The 24081-nt window shown below is 47.6% G+C and overlaps 1 protein-coding gene across 1 annotated transcript in view; it reads right to left on the minus strand.

Moving 5' to 3' along the window:
- Positions 1 to 24081, minus strand: part of MED14 (mediator complex subunit 14) — a 219484-nt gene that overhangs the window by 73360 nt on the left and 122043 nt on the right. The window contains 6 exon segments of the mRNA XM_033948560.1: positions 5113 to 5265; positions 6314 to 6405; positions 6490 to 6636; positions 6721 to 6881; positions 21820 to 21896; positions 23579 to 23713. Of these exon segments, the coding sequence (XP_033804451.1) occupies positions 5113 to 5265; positions 6314 to 6405; positions 6490 to 6636; positions 6721 to 6881; positions 21820 to 21896; positions 23579 to 23713 (765 nt within the window).

Genomic DNA, 24081 nt, shown 5'->3' on the forward strand with positions numbered 1-24081 from the left:
CCTGCTCGGTCCCGAGGAGGATCGGTCGTCGTCAAGGCCATAGTCTCGGCATGGGAATGGAGATGCGGTGCCGAGAGAATTGGCATGGAGGAGTCCATAGGTACCGATGGAGTGGATACCGGTTGGACGGTGTGGGACTCGGGCCGGTCTGGTACCGAGAGCAGCGGTGCCAAGATAGAGGGTAAGAGCTGCTTAAGTTGCTTGTGGAGTTGGTCCTGCAACTGGTTCTGGAGGATGGCCGCAATGCGGTCATCCAGGGGAGGCACCGGAACCACTTTTTTCTTCTTTGGTTCCATGGGTGCCGCTCTACACTCCGGCGATGAGGGGGCCGATGACGAGGCACTCACCGAAATCGGAGTGGAGCGTTTTTTGGCTCGGCGTGGAGCCGAAAGGACTGGCGTCGTCCCCGAGGTGGGAGGGCGCTCAAGGGTGGAAGGCTTCTTAGCCGGCTTACCTGGCGCCGGAGGCGCCGATGTCGACTCAGGCGGTGTCGAAGTGGTCGGTGTCGATTTCGACGGTGCCGCAGATGAAGAGGTCGAATCCATAATCGGGCCGGTGCCGAACAGTAGATTTTGTTGGATTTGACGATTCTTTAAAGTGCGTTTTTTAAGAGTGGCACAGCGGGTGCAGGAATCCGCCCGATGTTCCGGTCCCAAGCACTGTAAGCACCAGTTGTGTGGATCAGTGAGGGAGATCGGGCGTGCACACCGCTGGCACTTCTTAAAACCGGGCTGCGGGGGCATGAATGGGAACACGGCCTCCGCAAAATCAAACCCCGAGGCCTGGATCGTGCCAACAGGCCCCGCCGGGGCAGAAACGAAAAATAAAGCAAAAAGAATGAAAATTTTTTTTTTTTTTTTTTGAAATGAAAGAAAAAAGCACCCGAAGGTGAAAAAACCGAAAAAAGAACGCGAGCGGGAAGGCAAAAGGAGGATTTCAACGACGTTGAAAAACACACGTCTTCTTCGCTCCGCGGAAACGAAGAAACTGGGGACCACGCACTCCTCCGTCGGGCGGGAAGGCACTCGCGCACGCGCGGTGCGGCCAACTAGAACTTTCTAGTAAAAAGGTCCGTACCGTGGGCTCCGTCGGTGACGTCACCCATGCGTAAAGAATATGCTGCCTGCTTGTCCTGGGATAATCAATCATCCTACATATATTTATACTATAGTTAATCATCTTACTTATACACACATATAATACTAGTATCATGTACTATGCTCATACTAAATTCTACTTATTTGCACACATAATACCTGTATCATGGTCTATGTTGTGTTCCTAATGGGGACTAGCCAGCTTTCTCCTCTATGCTGCTTTATTAATTAAAGTAGTCTGTGAATGGTCTTTATCCCTTTCTTGAACTTTCCGCTGTCCTTTTCTAGTTTTAATTCCTTCGGAAGTTCCACTACCTTGGAGCCATCACTGAGAACACTCTTGTCCTAACGCTTTTGTATCTGATGTCTCGAAAGGAAGGTACTGTATTTCCAACAGGTATTCTTGGCTTGAGCACAAGGCGCGTGCTGGTGTACGATAATATAGTCTGGCTGTTAGATATTGCAGTTCCGAGAGATGAACAATCAAAAACTTTGCACTTCACAGTTTACACACACCATAAGAACATAAGAAGCGCCATCTCCAGATCAGACCTTCAGTCCATCAAGTCTGGCGATCCGCACATGCGGAGGCCCAGCCAGGTGTACGTAATTTTAGTCACCCATATCCCTCTATGCCTCTCGTAAGGAAATGTGCATCTAGTTTGCTTTTAAATCCTAGAACGGTGGATTCCGCAATAACCTCCTCCGGGAGAGCATTCCAGCTGTCCACCACTTGTTGCGTGAAGCAGAACTTCCTGATATTTGTCCTGGATTTGTCCCCCCTTAGCTTCAGTCCATGTCCTCTTGTCCGCGTCACATTGGACTTCAATGCTTTGGATCAGTTGGCGCTAACAGCGTTCACTGCTCAGGGTTTGAGCTGTGAGCGCTATTAGTGCCAACTGATCCAGTGCATTGAAGCAACGGCGTATGTGAGCCGCACATTGACACGGAGTGTGTGACCGCAATGATTTTGAGCCAGTGCCTTGAAGTAGCAGCATGAGCCACGAAACGATGGCCACTGTTGGGGAATCTTATGTTGCTCAGATAAGCATTTCAGTTTACAGCACTTTTTTGGGCACTCTGTAGAGGTTCTACTGATTGCTGACTTACTTATGTTATACATATAGAAGGGACTGTCACAGACAAATGAAGGTTTTTTTGCCCATGATGTTTTGTTCAGAGTAGAGCTTTAGTGAGCTGTAATAGTGTGCTCACTCCGTGAGTGTGTCTGGAACCTGATACAGGCCACCTGAGGCTTTTTTCCTTCATCATGATTTAAGTGTTTGATATATATATTCATTTATTTGTTTGACTTTTGATACTCTCCTGGCTTAGTATATATAATAAATGTGGGTGTCTGGAATAGAAAATGACACAGGGACAAATTTGACCCCGTCCCCGCAGGAACTCAATTTCCCCGTCACTGCACTTTTGTCGCTGTCCCTGTCCCATTCCTGTAAGCTCATCTGCACAAGCCTCAAAACACTTATCTGCCGTATATTTCTATGTTTCTATGAGGCTTGTGCATATGAGGACGGAGCTTAGGCATTGGTGGAATGAGGCATTATGACATCACAATCTGAGCTCTAGAATGTTGCTACTCATGATTTTAAAGGGTTTGAGGCTTGTGCAGATGAAGGCGGAGCTTAGGCATTGGTGGAATGAGGCATTATGACATCACAGTCTGAGCTCTAGAATGTTGCTACTCATGATTTTAAAGGGTTTGAGGCTTGTGCAGATGAAGGCGGAGCTTAGGCATTGGTGGAATGAGGCATTATGACATCACAATCTGAGCTCTAGAATGTTGCTACTCATGATTTTAAAGGGTTTGAGGCTTGTGCAGATGAAGGCGGAGCTTAGGCATTGGTGGAATGAGGCATTATGACATCACAGTCTGAGCTCTAGAATGTTGCTACTCATGATTTTAAAGGGTTTGAGGCTTGTGCAGATGAAGGCGGAGCTTAGGCATTGGTGGAATGAGGCATTATGACATCACAAGCTGAGCTCTAGAATGTTGCTACTTTTGATTTTAAAGTGTTTGAGGCTTGTGCAGATGAGGACGGAGCTTGCAGGAATGGGGCAGGGTCAGGGAAAGAACTCTCGGGGAGGGGACGGGAAAATGAATTCCCGTGGGGACGGGGAAAAATTTGTCCCCGTGTCATTCTCTAGTCCCTATATGTAGAATGGCAACTATTAAACTGCTGAGATTATAATTAGAGTACAGTTTCTTAAGGCCTGAGCCACATGTGAGGTTGCAGTGCACGTCAATGGTCACATGTGCCACAGAAGAGAGCTACACAGGAACGGGGGCAATGGGGATCTCTTCCAGACCCTTTGTGATCCATCCGACAGGGATGGGAGAGATTAGTCCGGGACTCCCATAAATGTACAATCTTCCTCTGGGTCCTCTCTTTAGGCCTGCCAACAGCGTTCCTTTCTACATGCTGCCAGCGGCTAACATGGAAGCCTTTCCTCTGGAGCCCCCCCGATTCCACATTTTCAGGGGCAGTGAGAAGAAAAACTGATAATCCACCACTATATGCCACAAGAATATCATTGTGTGGGCATTTCCAGGGACAAAAACATAAAATATTCTATATGTTTAGGCTGACAATCCAGTTTTATGACCATCACCATGAAGTGGAGAGTGTAAAGTGACTGCTATAACCAAAATAGGGCAGAACAGAGCAGATTATGGAGCCCTTTCCTCACCATTACCAATCTATAAGGTGCCATCATATTTGATGCAGTTCACTTTATTTTAATGCATAATGTATAGGGGGAAAACAAAGTTACTTCCTGTACTCACTTCATTGGCTTTCCATCCTTTTCCGAATACAATTCAAACTCCTCCTACTGACCTACAAATGCATTCACTTAGCTGCCCCTCACTATCTCTCTTATCTGCCCCTGTGTCTCCCCCCCCCTCCCCGTGAGCTTCGCTCAACTGGTAAGTCCCTCCTGTCTGTGCCCTTCTCTTCCTCTGCCAACTCCAGACTCCATTCCTTCTACCTTTGCTTAATCAAATGCTTGGAACAAGATGCCCGAATCCCTATGGCGAGCTCCATCTCTCGCAGTGTTCAAGGCCCAGTTAAAAGCACCACCTCTTCAAGACTGCTTTCGACTCCTAACTCCTCTCACTTTGAGTTCTGCACCCTTAACCCTATATGTGATGTCTGTCCAAGTTAGATTATAAGCTCGTCTGAGCAGGGACCGTCTTAAATGCCTTTCAGTGCTATATAAGTGATAAATAGTAGCAGTTCTCCACAGGCAGCAGAATATAAATCCTTACTCGGGTGATATCAGCAAAGGAGCCTGGTTCAGAAAGCAGTCTCTTTCCACCTGCCATTGAGTCCATTACAAGACACAGAAATACAACTCCTTGGGAAGGTGGGAGGGTTTTGAGTATTTATGTCTCCTTGACCTCAGAGAACACCTGCTATAGTTAAACTTGCTTCATTTTCTAATCAAGCCTCATCCATGGGATTCCCCAGCTATAGGCTGCCTTCAGCAGAAAAAGGGAAAACAACCACCAGTGCTGCGACACTTTGGGATCTTGCCAGGGACTTGTGACCTGGGTTGGCCACTGTTGGAAAAAGGATACTGTGCATGATGGACTTTCGGTCTGTCCCAGTATGGCAGCTCTTTTGTTCTTATTTATTTATTTAAAACATTTATATACCGCTTAGAACTATGCGGTTAACATGTTGGTTCCATGCATAATACAGTCAAACCGCGGTTTGCGAGTGTTTTGCAAGACGAGCAAAACATTTTCGCAAATCGTGACTCGCAAACCGGGCGTTTGACTCGATTTGCGAGTCCCCGCCCCCCTGCCCAAACTGAAGCCTTACCCCAGCATCTCTACCTGTGTCAGGGGTCAGAAAGTCTTGAAGTTTAGTATAAAAGATCAAATAACTGAAGTCCCAATGAAAAATCTTTGCCCAATCAGTCTAACAGTTAAGCTACACCATACGTTCTGCTGTGCAATTCAAAAGTCAGTCCTTGGTTTCATTACCTGTAGAAGCTGTACCACATTGGGGGTTCTGTTGAACATCTCTTGGAGCTGATGTAGGATGATATTATGACAATTACTACACCCTGAGTTAGGGCCAACAGTTCCCAGGGAGATGTGAAATTTATGAAGAACAGAATTCCATTGAATAGTTATCTGTAACACATAGAAAGCAAAGCACTCAGTAATAAAGAAAGAACCCTACTTGCTCACATTACCAATACTGCTGCTAAGGACCTCTGTGTAACTAAATTTTACAGAGGGATGGATGGAAGCATAGTGTTTTCTCTGTTTAAACTATACTGCAAGGCAGAAAAATTCAAATATGATTTAAGGAAGCTAGATGCATCTTCAAGAGGCTGGAAAATAAGACAAAGCAAAATGAAAAAAGGTCAAGTCATGCATCTGGAACACAAAACATAAGGAAAGGCATTACATTCACCATAGAAACATGACGGCAGATAAAGGCCAAATGGCCCATCTAGTCTGCCCATCCGCAGTAACCATTATTTCTTTGTCTCTCTGAGAGATCCCACAGGCCTATCCCAGGCCCTCTTGAATACAGACACAGTCTCTGTTTCCACCACCTCTTCCGGGGGACTGGGGTGATCCCAACTAATGATTTCAAGGTTGCCAAATACCACAAAACGGTAATGAAAGTTGTGGGTATTCTAGGAGAAATTTTAGAAGAGATAAACATTCCATTGTACAGATCAATGGTGGGACCTCATCTACGGAATTATATCTGGAATCTCCATCTCAATTATAAAGTAGATGAGGACTACCAAAATAGTGAAGTCTTAAGAGGCCTTGCCAAATGTTTCTTTGAGACATTCCTCCCCTCCCCTTATCTCTACCAAAGTAGATGGGTGGGGGTAAAGGTGGGAAGAGGTGGTCTCCTCTACCACAACTCTTTAGGGCCTGAGTCACAGAGCTAAGTGAGAAAAGAGAACATGATAAATCAGGCTCTTCATGCACCCCAGCAGGCCACTGGCAGATATACACAGCCAACACAAAAATCATCCCCTACCCAGTCTGGACTAGGTTTTTGATATGTACTGTGTAAATATATATTTAATTATAAGAGCTTTAATGCCACCTCTGTTACAACTTGCCATGAGGAAAGAAAATCTTTTGGGTTGGATCCTTTGTATCTTTTTCTTCTGTGGGAAAAGCAAGCAGCACACTTTTGATCAGGACTTACTGAACTTCCCTTTGTCGTTCCATAACACAGGATAAGCTTGCGATAGTTGTAGAGACGAACCTCTGAGAAAATGTTCAAGTGAGGGGGAATTTCTGTTTCAACAAACAAGATTAAAAGGTGTATTCACTTCAAAGAAATAAAACCGCTTGGCATATATCCAAAGAAACATTTGCTACCTGGTAAGCACCGTGTAAACTCCAGGACACATTCATAGAGCCGAGCGATGCTGTTCCAATCACTGAGGAACATCTCTACAACTTTTCGCCCTCCCACGGGTTCAGACAGTGGGTTTTCATAAGTTAGATAGACGTGACGGGTCAGGCCTGTAGGGATGGATGTAGAGACACTATGAGTCCATATTCCATAGCAGGGGGGAGCAGCAAAGGCAGAAGCAATGAGCCTTTAACCTTGTTCTCTGGAAGAAGTGCTGTTCAGCGGACAGTTGGCAAATACCAGCTCTGCCACCCAAGTTCGATTGTTTCTGCCTTGCAGTCGGAAAGTGCAGTCAAGAAGGGATCGCTCCAGGGATTTCTGGGTTTCATCAGTTGTGCCTTTACAAGGGGGAATTCTGTGGGAGAGAGAACTGCTATAAAAATGCAAGTCTAAAAGTCAACCATAAAGGACCATTGTTCTACACAATTTGAAATGGCTTTCTTTTAGGAAATTGGAAATCATATTCCCCTACTCCCCAGACCTGTTCACTCACCCTCAAATTTTATAAAGTCCATCTAAAGTTAGGCGCCTAACATGCAAAGTGCAATTCTATAAAAAGGAGGCACCTAGTCCAAATCAAAGGAATGTTTTAGACTTAATAATAATAACTTTATTCTTGTATACCGCAATACCATGGAAGTTCAATGCGGTTAACAGTAGAAGAGACTGTACATTTACAGCGATGTTATATATTATAACGGTGTTACATTTACAGCGATGTTGAATATATGGCCATGAAAAGGCATATACTATGGAGGCCTGAAGGACCATTAGATCAAAACAGAGATTTGGGTAAGAGTGGCCATAAGTGGCTTGATAAGGAGGGCGAAGTCAGAGGGAATGGAGGCATATCGAGGTCGGGAGGGTGCAGGGAAGGAGGGAAGGCAGAGTTAGCGGAATTTGTCGAAGAGGTAGGTTTTTAGTGACTTCCTGAACAGGTGGTAGGGCGGAGAGTTGGAGATGAGGTCGCTACTGTGCGCTTAACTTAGACACAGGCATTTAGGCCGAGAAAACCCTGGCATAAATACTGGTGTGCCTAAACATTAGGATGCCAAGAGACGCTTAAGGCTGCTTTTGCAGTGCTAAGCGTGGTTCTACACAGTGGGCTAAATTTTTATAGAATCGTGCTTAGCGTCACACTAGTCTGCACCGATTTTTTTTTAGGCAACATATACAAATTTGGGGCCTTAGTGTAACATGTATGTTGAGTCTGACCAATTTATTTACACAGTCTTCTCTGCAATCACATCTTTTAGGATAGGACACTACTGAAAAAAGCCACCAGGATTTTATCATTACCTTTTCTTAAAGTGTGTGTGAATAAACATGTGGATAAAGGTGAGCCAGTTGATGTAGTGTATCTAGATTTTCAGAAAGCTTTTGACAATATTTGAGATATTTGGAGCATTGAGATTAAGCATCAAATTAGTGCATCTCAATGGCCACGTATTTGGTCCTGGAGGATGAAGTGTACAATGTCTGCATCTATGAGGCAAACATGGTTTTTCCTGTTGCATAGAGCACTCTGGACCCCTGTTCGTTTACAAAAATTGGATTGCTCTAAGTCTAATAGATGTTGGCATTGTCATCTCGAAGTTGGAACTTTAGATCATTTATTGTTTTATTTTCCATTCATTAAGGCTTTTTGGGTGTCTATTTGGGATCAAATAAATTGCCTGTTGGAGAATTTTATTTGGCATGACAATGAGAGCTAAATGTCAAATATCTGCTAATAATAACAAGCTTTTATTGATATTAACAGGAGTTGCCATCCAACAAATAATACATAATTTGGAAGGATTGTAGAAGACTGAATTATTGTTTTTGGTGGTCTTCAGTTTGTCATGTGTATAAAATGGAAAGAGCGTTGGCTGTTCAAAAAGGTTATTATAATAAATTTAAGGATGTGTGGGGACCTTTATTAACCTCCTGCTCAAGAGGAGGCAGTTGCGGCTAGCGCAGCCAGCAGTTTAGCGCGCGTTAAACCGCTACCGCGGCTTCGTAAAAGGAGCCCTAAATTTCTTTTCATCTTGGATACATTTGCAGCATCGCCTATGAGTAAACTGCGTACTAGACACATGATTTTTATTCATATTTTATTATAGCTTTTGCTGCTACTTCCTGTAAGTATTCTGTTGTATGTGCATTTCCTGTGGTATCAATTGTTTCTGAAAGAAAGAGACTCCCTTCTTTTGTTGTCATATAAGCACATACAAAAGAGTCATTGTGGACATTACTCCACCCATCAAAACTTACCAAAAAATTTAACATTGCATGAATATACAGCCTCATGCTACATAATTAAAAACGAATCCTTATTTCATGATGAATAACTTTTGGATTATAATGTATCTTAAATTGATAGATTTTTCCTCAAAAAAGCACTTTATTTTTTTAATTGGATTTTAAATTTTTATAAAATCATTGATTTTTATCCACCCTGTTCAAATCTAATACTAGGCGGTTTACAAAAGAAAATATACATAAAATATTCCACACACAAACATAAAACCAAAACAAACATAAAACTAATTCATAATACTAATATATGGTACCCCACCACTCTCAATGTAATCAGTTTGTAAAATAAACTCCCCCTTTACTTCTTCAATGTACCACCTTCAGTGTCTATTTAATTATTTTTGAGAATTCTACCCCATCTACAACTAAGCAGCTTACAAAACTAAAAATAAACATCTACAATTTTTACAAAAATACGGTAAAACTGGTGACAATAATGTCTGACCTTCTCAATCACTTGCTGAAAATACCATCTGTCTGTCCAAACAAAATATTTTACCTAGAGGTGAATGCCTGCAAAAACAAATAGGTCCTCAAATTTCTCTTAAACTGATGAAATACTGGACAGAATTCAAGGTGCCACAAAAGACAAATATCAGGAAGTTCTGTTTCACGCAGCGAGTGGTGGACACCTGGAATGCTCTCCCAGAGGAAGTAATTGCAGAATCCACCGTTCTAGGATTTAAGGGTAAACTAGATGCACATCTCCTTAAGAGTGGCAGAGTGTGATACGGGCAAGGGTAAATTAGATGCACATCTCCCTTGAGAAGCATACGGTGATATGGGGACTAAAACTAGGCCAGGGTACACCTGGTGGGGCCTCCGTGTATGCGGATCACCGGACTTGATGGACACAAGGTCTGATCCGGAGATAGCAATTCCTATGATTCCATAGATTGACCCAGCCATGGAAAAAGTTCCAGCCACCATATCAGCATAATGAATGGTGTTAAGAGCAGGAGCCACAAGATGTTTTTCAGCCAACAGATTACAAATTACATGAAGATACCAAGGGGCTTCCATCCCTGGCAATATTGAAGTCCATACTAAGGCCCTGATTCTCCAAAAGTGCGTCCCGATTTTAGGCAGCTGTAGGCGTCCTACAGCTGTCTAATCAGCCAATCGGGATGCACGTTTTTTTAAAAAAATGCTCCCCAGGCAGGCCTGAAGGCGCCTCCGGGAGCCTAGGGAGACCCGCAAGATGCCTAAACTCGCCTACAGGCCTTAGGCGGCCCTACGCGTCTCCCTAGTAGAGGAAGAGACGCTTAAAATGTAGGCCAGCAAAATGCTGGTCTACATTGTAAGTAGACGCGGCCGCTGTACTGATCGCGGCAAGGGATCTCCCTGCTGCAATAAGTATAGCGGCCACGGCCGCCTGTCCCATCACCGACAGGAGGATGCCTAACTCCTCCTGTCGGAACCCCGGAACCCCCTCACCCCCCCAAACTCGTAATCGCCGACAGGAGGATGCCCAACTCCTCCTGTCGGAACCCCGGAACCCCCTCCCCCCCCAAACTCGTAATCGCCGACAGGAGGATGCCCAACTCCTCCTGCCGGAAAGCCCAACAACCCCCCGCCCCAACTAATCTCCCTCCCCCAACTAACCTTTCAATGTTGGTCGGCTGGACGGGTCTTGCTGCCGTCCAGCCGACGGGCCCGCTTCATGGAAATGAGACGGGCCCGCCCCTTCCCGACCCATCCCCGCTAAATCTAAGGCCTGATTGGCCCAGGCTGTAGAAGCCTGGACCAATCAGGCCTTAAGCATAGCGGGTCCGCCCATCCCCACTAATCCTAAGACCTGATTGGCCAGGCGGCCAATCTGGGTCGGGAAGGGGCGGGCCCGTCTCATTTCCACGAGGCGGGCCCGTCGGCTGGAAGGCAGCAAGACCCGTCCAGCCGACCAACATTGAAAAGTTAGTTGGGGGAGGGAGATTAGTTGGGGTGGGGGGTCGTTGGGCTTTCCGGCAGGAGGAGTTGGGCATCCTCCTGTCGGCGATTACGAGTTTGGGGGGGAGGGGGTTCCGGGGTTTCGACAGGAGGAGTTGGGTATCCTCCTGTCGGCGATTACGAGTTTGGGGGGGAGGGGGTTCCGGGGTTCCGACAGGAGGAGTTGGGCATCCTCCTGTCGGCGATTACGAGTTTGGGGGGGAGGGGGTTCCGGGGTTCCGACAGGAGGAGTTGGGCATCCTCCTGTCGGCGATTACAAGTTTGGGGGGAGGGGGTTCAGGGGTTCCGACAGGAGGAGTTGGGCATCCTCCTGTCGGCGATTACGAGTTTGGGGGGGGAGGGGGTTCCGGGGTTCCGACAGGAGGAGTTGGGCATCCTCCTGTCGGCGATTACGAGTTTGGGGAGGGGGGTCCGGGGTTCCGACAGGAGGAGTTAGGCATCCTCCTGTCGGTGATGGGACAGGCGGCCACAACCGCGGCTGCTATACATATTGCAGCAGGGAGATCCCTTGCTGCCATAAGTATAGCGGCCGCGTCTAATTTAACCCGATTCTCTATCCGGCGTCTGTACCATGGACACCGGTTACAGAAGGAGAAATTAGGTTCTTACCTGCTAATTTACTTTCTTTTAGCTTCTCCAGACCAGTAGAGGTTAACTTTACGAATGGGTATATATCTAATCATGACCAGCAGGTGGAGACTGAAAACAAAACTTTGGGACAGTATATACTATCCTCCCTTCTCTATTTCCCTCAGTCTGCCGAATAGCCAAGCAGAACCAAGAACTGGAAAACAGGAAGAAAACAATACTCCGAACAGGAGTAACAAATAACATACCCAAATGCTGTTGGAAAATGCAGAGGAGAAATACCCGAAGGAAAATGTCCCCACAGCTCGCCAGCTAAGCCAGCCGAGCCACAGCCGCTGTTCTTTAATTCTCCCCGGCCCTAGAAAAATACTAGAACCCGCAGCAAAAAACAAAAACTGCCCGCGAAAACAGCCCCAACAACAACAACAACAACAGACAGGGTGGGGACCTCTACTGGTCTGGAGAAGCTAAAAGAAAGTAAATTAGCAGGTAAGAACCTAATTTCTCCTTCTTTAGCACTCTCCAGACCAGTAGAGGTTAACTTTACGAATGGGACGTACCAAAGCAGTCCCTCTCACGGGCGGGACCCCCGAAGGGCCGATACCAGAACACGCTCACCGAACACCGCGTCCCGACGCGCCTGAACATCTACCCGATAATGTCTAACAAAAGAATACAAGGAGGACCAAACCGCAGCCTTACAAATATCCACCGGAGGCACGAGCGACGACTCAGCCCAAGAAGCCGCCTGACCCCGAGTGGAATGAGCCTTGAGAAACTCCGGAACAGGCTGCTGTTTCAGAAGATAAGCGGAAGCAATCGTCTCCTTGATCCAGCGCGCAATAGTAGCCTTAGAAGCGCCAGCTCCCCGACGAGGACCAGCCAGGAGGACAAAGAGATGATCGGACTTCCGGAATTCCTGGGTCCGCTGCACATCAGAGCGAAGGACCCGACCGACATCCAACTTGCGCAGCTGCCGTTGCTCAGAAGAGCCCTCCCGACCACCCAAGACCGGGAGAACCACCGATTGATTGACATGAAAAGGAGAAACAACCTTCGGCAGAAAGGAAGGAACAGGCCGCAAGACGACCCGCTCCCTAGACAACTCCAAGAAGGGAGCCCTACAAGAGAAAGCCTGCAGCTCAGAAATACTCCTAGCAGAAGTAATGGCCACCAAAAAGACCGCCTTCAAAGTAAGGTCCTTCAAAGAACAGTCGTCCAAGGGCTCGAAAGGCGGGCGCACCAAAACAGAGAGAACCAGATTAAGATCCCAAGAGGGAACCGAGGGCCGTAGGGGAGGCCTAAGCAACTTGGCCGCCCGCAGAAACCGAATCACATCAGGAAGAGCCGATAAACGCTGACCTGACACCAACCCTCGAAAGGTCGACAGGGCCGCAAGATGAACCCGGAGAGAAGACCAAGCCAGGCCTCTATCCAGGCCATCCTGCAAGAACTCTAGAATGTTAGGCAGAGAAGCGCGAAAAGAGGTCACTCCCCGCGCCCGACACCATTCCTCAAAGAGACGCCAAACCCGCACATAAGCCCGAGAGGTAGAAAGCCTCCGGGACCCCAACAGTGTAGCGATCACCTTGTCTGAATATCCCTTCTTGCTAAGGCGACCCCTTTCAAGAGCCACGCCGTAAGACAGAAGAGAGACGGGTCGAACAAGGGAATGGGACCCTGCATCAGAAGGTCGTCCGAGAGAGGCAGAGGAAGAGGAACCGCCACCAGGTGTCTCACCAGATCCGCATACCACGGACGTCGAGGCCAATCCGGAGCCACCAGCACCACCAAACCCGGATGGTGAACAATGCGAAGAAGCACTCTGCCCACCAGCGGCTAAGGAGGGAACACATACAACAGCCCCTCCGTTGGCCACGGCTGGACCAGAGCATCCAGACCCTCGGCCAGCCCTTCCCTGCGACGACTGAAGAAGCGGGGCACTTTGGCGTTGCCACTCGTGGCCATCAGGTCCATCAGGGGCTGCCCCCAATCTTGCACTATCAACCGAAACGCTCCGGCGCCGAGAAACCACTCTCCTGGATCCAGGAAGTGACGACTGAGGAAGTCTGCCTGAACATTTTCTACCCCGGCTATATGAGAAGCCGAGAGGTCCAGAAGATGGGACTCCGCCCAAACCATGAGCCGAGCCGCCTCCTGCGCCACAGGAGTGCTCTTGGTGCCCCCCTGACGATTGACATAAGCCACCGCCGTGGCATTGTCCGACAGGACTCTGACCGACTTGCCCAGCAAAAGGGAGTGGAAAGCTAACAGCGCCAGCCTGACCGCTCTGGTCTCCAACTCGTTGATCGACCAGGAGGCCTCCTCCGCGGACCAGGTGCCCCGAGCTGAGTGGCCCATAAACTGAGCCCCCCAACCGAGGAGACTCGCATCCGTAAGGAGCACCGTCCACTGCGGGAGATCCAGACCCACCCCCTGAACCAGGTGAGGGGTCCGGAGCCACCAGCGCAGACTGCAGCGCGCCAAGCCTCGCAGGGGAACCGGAACATCCAAATCTTGCCTCCGGGGAGACCACCTCCGGAGCAGAGCATACTGAAGAGGACGCATGTGGGCCCGCGCCCACCTCACCACGTCCAGGGACGCCGCCATTGACCCCAGGACTTGGAGGAAATCTCGCGCCCGAGGACCCCGGGACGCCAAAAGCAGGCGAATCTGAGATTGCAATTTGCTCACCCGGGCCTCTGGAAGGAAGACCTTCCCCAAGGAGATGTCGAACATAACCCCAAGGCACTCCAGACGCTGAGCCGGGACCAACCGACTCTTGGAAAGGTTGACCACCCAGCCCAGCGACCGGAGAAACTCCACCACCCGAGCCGTAACCCGGGAGCTCTCCTGCAACGACTTTGCCCGAATCAACCAGTCGTCCAGGTAGGGGAGAACCAGGATGCCCACCGACCGCAAGGCTGCCGCGACGACCACCATTACCGTGGTGAACGTCCGAGGAGCCGTGGCCAGACCAAAGGGAAGCGCACAGAACTGAAAGTGCCGCCCCAAGATCGCAAAGCGAAGGAAGTGCTGATGAGAGGCCCGAATTGGAACCTGCAAGTAGGCCTCCGTCAGATCGAGAGACATCCAGGATGGGCCGAAAGGTCCCCTCCTTTATGGCCACCACAAAGTAAATGGAGTACCTGCCGGTGCCCCACTCCGTAGGGGACACCGGCACCACTGCCTCGAGATCTAGCAAACGCTGAAGGGTCTGACGAAAAGCCTGCGTCTTCCATGGAGTCTGACATGGAGAAGCGAGGAAAAGGTCCGGCAGAGAGCAGGTAAACTCCAGAGCGTAACCGTCCCGCACCACCTCAAGGACCCACTGATCGGACGCGATCTCGGCCCATTTGGGGAAAAATTTGCGCAGCCGGGCCCCCACCGGAACCAAAGGGGGCGCCGGCAAGGAGTCATTGCGCAGGACGGGAAGCGGGGGAACCGGCGGAGGGATTCCCTGCCCCCCGACGGGCCCCCCGAAAGGGCTGCATGCGCTGGAAGAACCGACCCCGGGAAAAACCCTGAGCCGGGAAAGAAGCAGCCCCACGCCCCGGGCGATACTTGCGAAATTCCCGCAAACGCCCCCGGGCAGCCCCACACCTAGACGCAGGGCGGGCACGGTCCTCAGGCAGACGGGGCACCTTCGAGTCCGTCAGAGTCTGAATCAACTCATCTAATTCCTCTCCAAACAAAAAGACCCCCTAAAGGGAACTTTAGTAAACTTAGCTTTGGACGCAGAATCCGCCGCCCAAGCGCGCAGCCACAAAATACGCCGCGCGGCCATGCCATAGACTTAGCCGAAATCCGCACCAAGTCATAAAGAGCATCTGAGAGGAACGAGGCAGCCATCGCAATCTTCGCTACCTCCTGATCCACTAGAGACCAGTCATCAGACTCCCGATCCAGGACACGCTCAGCCCACCGAAACACGGCGCGAGCGACTAGCTCCCCACAAACAGCCGCCTGGACCCCAAAGGCAGAGACATCAAAATCATACTTAAGAAGAGTCTCTAACGCACGCGCCTCCGAGACCCTAAGAGCAGAACCGTCCATAACAGGCACGGTATGCCGCTTAGGAAGTGCCGAGACCACCGCGTTCCCCATTGGCGAAATTAAGGTAGCCCTACCTCCCTCCGGGACGGGATACCCAAGAGCCAAGGCGCACACCAAACGAAACTGCGCCCATAGGCCACTGCGCCAACACAAAATCCCGCAAATCCTGACGCACAGGAAAAGAGCGGGAACCAGGACAGACCCCCTGAAGCAGAGGGGCCCCCATACGCGGGGTCTCCGGCGGCGCCACTGCAAAAATGCAGCACCAAGGAGACCTGCTACACAGGTCTAAAAGCTCATCCCTCTGAATAAAAAAGCGCACCACGGACGCATCTGCTCTGGAAGACGGGAAACCCGCCGCCCCGCTGCCAACAGGCGTCCCCTCTAGAGGATCCTGGAAGCCCGCCAAAGCAGCCAGGTCCTCAACCAGGCCAACACGCTCCTCCGCCCACCAATTCGCAATCCAAGCCCCCCCGCGGGCGCTTGGATGAGGGAGGAGGAAGAGGGGACGCCAAACGAAAAGAGGGAGGCAAAGCCATAGGGGGCGCGGAGGGAAACCCCCCCCCAAAACCCCCCAGGCGCACGTGGGACCCCCAAAAGTCCGCACAAAGAAAGAAAATAAATTGGGGGCAAAAAACCCCTGGGGGTCCCCAGGGACTCCCTGCCCCAGCAGGGGTCCATGCTGAAACCTGCCCCTGTGTTCGCCATACAGGGGGAAGGTCACCTGAGGTTGCAGACAAAATGGAGGGGCCAGACAAAGAAAATGGCGAAGTTCCCGCCAAAAATGCTCCCTCCATGGCCTGTAGCGGCTGAGAAGACTGAACAGTCCCAGCCGCTAAGACAGGCAAGTCGGCATCAGCTGTCAAAAAATCAGCTGAGAGGGAATCCTTCGGGGAATCCCTCCGTGGGCGGTTGTGGAAGACCGGGCTTCCCCACTGCTCCAAGCCGACTCGCGAGGCACCATCGGCGGGGAGCTCTGGGCGCCTGCAGCCGCTGCCGACGGAGCTCCACCACCTCACCGACCCAAACCGCCGAGTTCAGGCCGGCCGCGAGTGCCTCGCGGCTGGACTAAAATTGTGGCCTACTCCCCCGGAGAAGGGCACAATTGCTCCAGACGCGACCTAGCTATAAAAAAGTGCTGGTTACATGAAAAAAAAACAGTAAAATACAGTTTTCTTAAAGGGAAACAACCCTTCAGACCAGCACTACCTCAGGATTTTTTTTTTTTTTTTTTTTTTTTTTTTACAGAACAGACTCCACAGGCTCTCGAAGCAATATGCCTTGCTTGACTTAGGGGGCAAGGCTTACTGCTGAGGCTCCTCTAAAAAAATGTGGGGAGGTGGAGGAAGTGGGGGGAGGGACCCCGCTCGTGACCCGCCGGGTTTGACACCCCCGAGGTCGGACGGACCCCCAAACAGGGCCCGACCAAGCTCCGTCCGGCCAAAAACAGGGACAATAAACCCCTAAACAAATTCCAACAGCCCTACCAAGAGAGATGGGTACAGATCACTCAACACCTGCTGGAGACTGAAAGAAGACTGAGGGAAATAGAGAAGGGAGGATAGTATATACTGTCCCAAAGTTTTGTTTTCAGTCTCCACCTGCTGGTCATGATTAGATATATACCCATTCGTAAAGTTAACCTCTACTGGTCTGGAGAGTGCTAAAGAATCGGGGTTTAGTATAGGCCAATTCTGAATAGGACGCCTCTCCCGGGCGTCCTATACAGAATCAGGGCCTCGGTGTCTTGCGGGCCTCACCTTCAATATAGGCGGCCTGCCTGAGGAGCATTTTTTTTTTTAAAAACGTGCATCCCGATTGGCTGATTAGACAGCTGTAGGACGCCTACAGCTGCCTAAAATCGGGACACACTTTTGGAGAATCAGGGCCTAAAAGCCTACTTTTTCAAGGTTGCTTTTAACTCATAACTCCTCCATCCTAAAACACCCACTGTAGCCTCCTTGTGACCCTGGGCAGGTCACTTGGCACTCCACTGCTCTAGGTTCAAAGCTTAGATTGTGAGCCCACTAAGGACAGAGATAGAACCTGCATATAATGTGTGCAGTGCCAGAGAAATGATTAATTCTAGTAGTACTTGATAAGCTAAAGTCAACACTTCATTCTGAATGTCATAATGCACTTTTAGCAGAAAAAACAAAAGCTCTGATGAATGAGGTTCAAAAATTTCAGAAAATCTGTTTGTAAGTGAAACTACAAAGGGGGTCTACATCAAACATTTAAAAACACAACCCAGGCCTAAACAAACACTTAATGGCATGGCAGACAGACCTGAATTGTATCATTTTGAAAGATAATTGGGAAGCAGCACACAGAAAGGACAGACCAACTCTAATTTCCTCAGTGATCTTGGAAAACAGACAAGATCAGATAAATGGCACTTGACACCTCACAGACTGAATGCAAATGAATTGCTTTCCCCTGCCATCAGGCAATTGTTGGAAATCATTTGGCACGAAAGAGACTAGATACATATGGAGATAATGGCTGAAACTAGCACAGTTCTGGCAGCTTTATGTACAAGGCGAATAAAGCTGTACTGAAGTGGAAATAAATGTTATTCTTGCCAGGTCTCTTCTCAGGAGAACTAATTGATCACTTAAGAGCAGCAGAATTATTATAATAATATTCCTAGAATCACAGACTGGATCAAAAGATATTAGAGCATGTATTCTACAGAAAATAAAAACAAAAACTTATAAATTACCATATTTCCCCATGTATAGGCTGGAGGAAACACCGATTTAAGTTTTAAAACTCTTAGTTATCTGTTACTAGCCACAGCTTATCTAAGAGTTTTAAAACTTAAATCGGCCTATATATCATCCCCCCCTTAAATACCTTCCTTGCCGGTAATCCTGGACGGCCGTGCCTGCCTCCTCCAAACACGCTGTGCAGGGCAGGAGCGATGTTTGCGATTGCAAGCCTCGCTCCGCACCCTTCCTGATTGGCTGCCATCAGTTCTCATGACGGGAACCAACAAAAGACCTATCTGACAAACAAAGTTCTCATGGTGGAGTGTAGGGATAGATAAGCGAGGAAAACTACTGAAGAGATACAGAGTGAATACACTTATAGTGCAATAAGAGGAGTTTGAACCGTATGCGGAAATGGACAGGGAGCCAGTGAAGCAACTTGAGGAGAGGGGTAACATGAGCATAACGACCCTGGCGGAATACAAGATGTGCAGCAGTGTTCTGAACAGACTGAAGAGGGAGAGATAGCTTAGCAGATGACCTGCATGTTGCAATAATCTAGGAGAGAGGTGACAAGAGTGTGGATGAGGGTCTTGGTAGCATGCTCAGAAAGGAATGGCTCGATTTTAGCGATGTTGTAAAGAAAGAATAAACAAGTTTTGGCGGTCTGCTAGATATGCAAAGAGAAGAAAAGAGATGAGTCGAATATGACCCCGAGGTTAGAGAATGGAGGAAGGTCTAGGAAGAAAAATAGGAGCTCAGTCTTGGCCATGTTTAATTTTAGATGGCACCAAGATATCCAAGGTGGCGATGTCAGATAGACAGGCTGAAACTCAGGCCTGTGTTCCTGTAGAAATTTCAGGCACAGAGAGGTATATTTGTATGTCATCCGCATAGAGGTGGTACTGGAAGCTGTGAGAGATTAGAACACCAAGGGAAGAAATGTAAATAGAGAAGAGATCCTAGGACAGAACTTTCTTTTGAGGTACTCCAACTGGTAGCAGAATAGCAGCGGAGGAGGATCCTCTAGAGCTCACACTAAAAATGTGATGGGAAAGATAAGAACTACAATTTGATAACAGAACCCTGAAACCCAAGCAAGGACAGTATATCAATGAGGTGGTGATCTACAGTGTCGAATGCTGAAATAAATCCAGAAGAATGAGGATGGAATACAGGCCTTTAGCATTGGAGATTCTAGCAAGGGCAGTTTCAGTAGAACGAAAAGGGAGGAAGCCCAATTGAAGCAGGTCAAGGATAACTTGAGACAAAAGTCAATACAATGGTGGTGGATGGCACGTTCTAGTAGTTTGGATACAAAGGGAAGGAGGGAAATGGGGTGATAGCTGGAGGGGCAGGTAGGGACAACAATGGTTTTTTGAGGCGTGGAATAACCATAGCATGTTTGAAGGCATCAAGTACAGTTGCAGTTGAGAGATAGGTTGAGGATATGGCAGATAGAGGGGATGAAAGTAGGAGAGAAGGAATGGGATCAGAAGAGCAGGTTGTGAGTCTGGAGGAGAGAAAATGTGCAGGTTCCTCCTCCATGATTTTAGTGAAGGAAGATAAGGTGGCAGGGTGGACAGGAGGGGGGAGAGGCAGAGGTAATTCAGTTGAGAACTCAAGGTTGATCTTGTGAACCTTGTCACGAAGTATTCTGCCACAGTCCAGGGAGAAAGTAAAGGAGCAGTTGGAAGTGAGTGTGGATGATACCAAAATTGATACCAAAATCTGCAATAGAGCAGACACAACTAATCTAAACTAAACTAAACTAAACCTTGGGTTTGTATACCGCACCATCTCCATAGTTGTGGAGCTCGGCACGGTTTACAGGAATTGTAATGAGAAAGGAACTCAATGAAAGGGCTAGATGAAGATCAGAGGGGAGAAGAATGTTAGAGGGCTAGGATGTCAGAAGAGGGGGGAGTGTTAGGTTTTGGAGAAGAGCCAGGTTTTCAGATGTTTATGGAAGGGTTGAAGAGCACTCAGGTTTAGAAGAGGGGAGGTAAGGTTGTTCCAAAGCTCGATGAATCTGAAGGAGAGTCCCCAGTTTTCCTGGGTGGGAATTGCCTTTTAATGAGGGGAAGGATAATTTCGATTTTTGGGTAGGTCTGGTGGTATTAAGATTTGAGGAATTCCAAGAAAGTGGAATTAAAGGAGGAAGGATGCCGTGGAGGATCTTGAAAGTTAGGCAGATGCTTTTGAAGTAACTCTGGAAATTATTGGGAGCCAATGAAGCTTGGAAAGGAGCGGTGAGACGTGATCGAATTTACTTTTTGCAAAGATAAGCTTGGCCGCGGCATTTTGGATCCGTTGGAGTCTGTGAAGGTTTTTCTTTGTTAGGCTTATGAAGATAGAATTGCAGTAGTCCAGTCTGGAGAGGATGATGGATTGGATGAGAACGGCAAAATGTTTTTGGTGGAAGCAGGATCTTACTTTCCTCAGCATGTGTAGGCTGAAGTAGCATTTTTTTTACCAGGGAGTTGAGGTGGTCATTGAAGGACAATGTAGAGTCAATGATGACGCCCAGGACCTTGCTGGAGAATTCGAGCTGCAGAGTGGAGCCAGAGGGCAGTGGGATTGAGGTGGGTAGCTGAGCTAAATTTGGGCCAAGCCAGAGTAGTTTTGTCTTGGATTCATTCAATATCATTTGGACGGTGTGGGCCCAGGATTGGAGGTTCGAGATACAAGAGGATATGTTCTCTGAGAGATTAGTGAGGTTCGAGTCGGTCTCGAGAAGGACGAGGATGTCATCAGCATAGGTGTATATTGTTTCAAGGGGGGATAGATGGAGTCTTTTTTGGAGGTTAGAGATGGAACTAATGGAATGACCAACATGAGGAAAGACCTAGCAAAACTTGAGTAATGATCTGGAATTTAGCAGCTAAGATTTAATGCTAAGAAATGCAGTGGAAGCATAAGTCATCCCCCACTCCAAAAAGTTCAAGGCAGAAAAATCTGCAGGCAAAGTCATGGCATCTGTCTTCTGGGATAATGAAGGACTTTTGCTTCTGGAGTTCATGCCACACAAGACAACCATAACTGGCGAGAGTTACGCCAACACAATGATTGCTTTGTGGAAGTCAATCAAGGAGAAAAGATGAGGAAACTTCACAGCATGTGTGCTGCTTCTTCAAGACAATGCGCCAGTGCATATGTCATGACAATCATAGGCTACCATCTGAGAATGTGGGTTTCAGCAGCTGAACCATCCACCTTAGTCGTGACCCGGCTCTCTCGGATTATATCCTTTCCCAAGTTTTGAAGAAATCTCTCTGTGGACAGCGGTTTTCAAGTGATGAAGACATCAAGGAAACTGTGACATCCTGGTTTGAAGGTCGAACAGAAGAATTCTTTTCAAAGGGGTTAAAGTCATTTCAGGAAAAGTGGATTAAGTGTATGGAACTATCAGGGGACTATAATGAAAAATAAAAACATTTTTTTGAAAACTCTTTTCTTTCCTACTGAGGTAAATAAATTATTGAATGCCCCTGGTAATAATAAAAATTAAATAATGTCTTTAATTTTGTTGCCTTATAATAATTACAATTTCTAATGAATAGCTTTCCACTACACACAGTTGCATGTAAATTTGGTCAGTGGAAAGGTTTGCACAAGGGCTGAAAATTTTGCACACCAGCTGTTAAGAGAAAATAAACATTAGCACACACAACAGTATCTTCTTACTTTAACAAGCGTATAGCGTGGCTGAAACCGTCACCTTCCACTTGGACGCCTTGGTGTGGAATCTCCATGTTCGACAGCTACAAACAACAAAAGTAAGGCATCGTGTATTAACACAACCTCTCTCAAGAATTGGAATTCTGTCATGCTATGAATCTGCTCTCCAATGCAGAGTGCACTCGTTTCCTATCCCCCATTTGATGATTAAATGGACAACTCTGCAATTGAGAATTATACCCATTCTCATCCCTCCCAGAACACCTCTACTCAATCCAAATAAAGACAAGCAAGTTGACCCACATACCAGGCAGGCAGTTTTATAAAAGTCTCTCTTCCTGAAAAAAGGCACCATTTTACCCTCAGAAATGCTTCCGAATATTGCCTTCAGTGTTTCTTAAATGGTCCTCATTCATCTTTAGTGGTTCAACCAAGGCCTACCTGCTCTATAGCTTAAGTGTGAATCTAGGGCTTTTTTTTTTAAAGGTAGGTGGCCAATTTTGTCATGCAATTACTAACACTAAACACTTCTCTTCTATTTGTTTTAAACATACTCCGTCTTCTTTTTCAAGGGTCCCACGACAACAAGAGGGCATCCGTTGAAAATCAGGGGCGGGAAACTACGAGGTGACACCAGGAAATTCTTTTTCACTGAAAGAGTGGTTGATCGCTGGAATAGTCTTCCACTACAGGTGATTGAGGCCAGCAGCGTGCCTGATTTTAAGGCCAAATGGGATCGGCACATGGGATCTATTCACAGGGCAAAGGTAGGGGAGGGACATTAGGGTGGGCAGACTAGATGGGCCGTGGGCCCTTATCTGCCGTCTATTTCTATGTTTCTATGTTCTGTCGGAAGCCTTTCCTCTGCTGTCCCTTTCACCTCCCACCCAAGGTCTAGAGGCCCACCTGAGTCTCCATACCAAGTTTTCACATGCATTTCTCATTAACTTAGGAAATAACACTTTCATGAACCTCTGTCATTCCTCTCTCTACTACCTAACTCCAACATTTCTTAAAATGCAGCCACCAACATTACACTTTCTCTCATGATCACCATGAATGAAGAAACCAGACAATGTTACTGAGCATTTTAGGGAAAATCCATGTGCTTAATGAAAAGAATTGGTGGCTATGTTCAAAGGCCAAAAGAAATTTGTTTCAAAAACCCCCAATCTATTCTTCTGTACAATCTGTATCTGTAATAGAGAATGACACGGTGACAAAATTCATCACCGTTCCCATCCCCGCGGATAACCGCGGTAAACCATCTTCATGTAATTCTTTAAGGAGAGAGGGAAGAATCAGAGTATGAATGACCACAACCACTGACCCGCAAGCTTTGCTTTGAAGAATGCTGGTGTAGAAGGACTGAGGTTGAAATAGACACTAGAAAATGACATGGTATTATTTCCCGCGGTTATCCGCGGGGACAGGAACGGTGATGAATTTTGTCACCGTGTCATTCTCTAATCTGTAAGTCCTTTCCCACCTATGAAATTCATCACAAGGTCTAACAGTGCTCCTTTTCTCCCTGCTCATCTCATTCCTCAACAAATGTCGGAAAACAAAACCAGTTCATTTCCTCCCATTTCAGTTCAAACTCCACATTAGTACTCAGAATGCTTCTGAGAAAATTCAAGATCCTCCTGACCACCATGTCTCAAATCTGTCACCAGGAAAACCAAGCTTTATTGTTTTTTTAGCTAGGTAATTTGTACATAGTGCACCGAGTAGTAGGGCTTCAGAATACATTCATATCTTTTACCTCCAGGCGAAGTCCTATAAAGGGCATATTTGTATCGCACATGGCCACCAGGTGGGCTAGCACTTTATTGAAGGCACACATTTCTCCTGAGCGTTTGGGTTTCTTGGGTTCCACAGGACCCTGGTCACCAGACAACTGGAATTGAAACAAAGCATAAAAATGCAAAGATAACATATTTTGGGTTCTGAGAGGGAAAAAAAATTGATCATTTTCAAATGTATGTCCTGATGATCACAGCCATAATTGCTGCAGAAAGAACATTAGAGGTAAAATAGACCAGATACCCCAAGCTGCTTCCCCCCCTTAAAAACCAACAGAGCAGATGTGTGCAATACAGTGTCAGTTTGCAGATCAGCAGTGGCACTACAAAGAAAGTTTGCACTAGGGCAGAGGTACCTGACATCACCATATCATGTGCCTCCCCCCCCATATGCACCTTTCCCCGTGTCTCCTCTCCCACCCCTTCAGATCTATGCTGGTCGCAAGAAGTGATGTTAGAGAGC

The sequence above is a fragment of the Geotrypetes seraphini genome, chromosome 6 (assembly GCF_902459505.1).
Source record: "Geotrypetes seraphini chromosome 6, aGeoSer1.1, whole genome shotgun sequence".
Taxonomy (NCBI): Eukaryota; Metazoa; Chordata; class Amphibia; order Gymnophiona; family Dermophiidae; genus Geotrypetes; species Geotrypetes seraphini.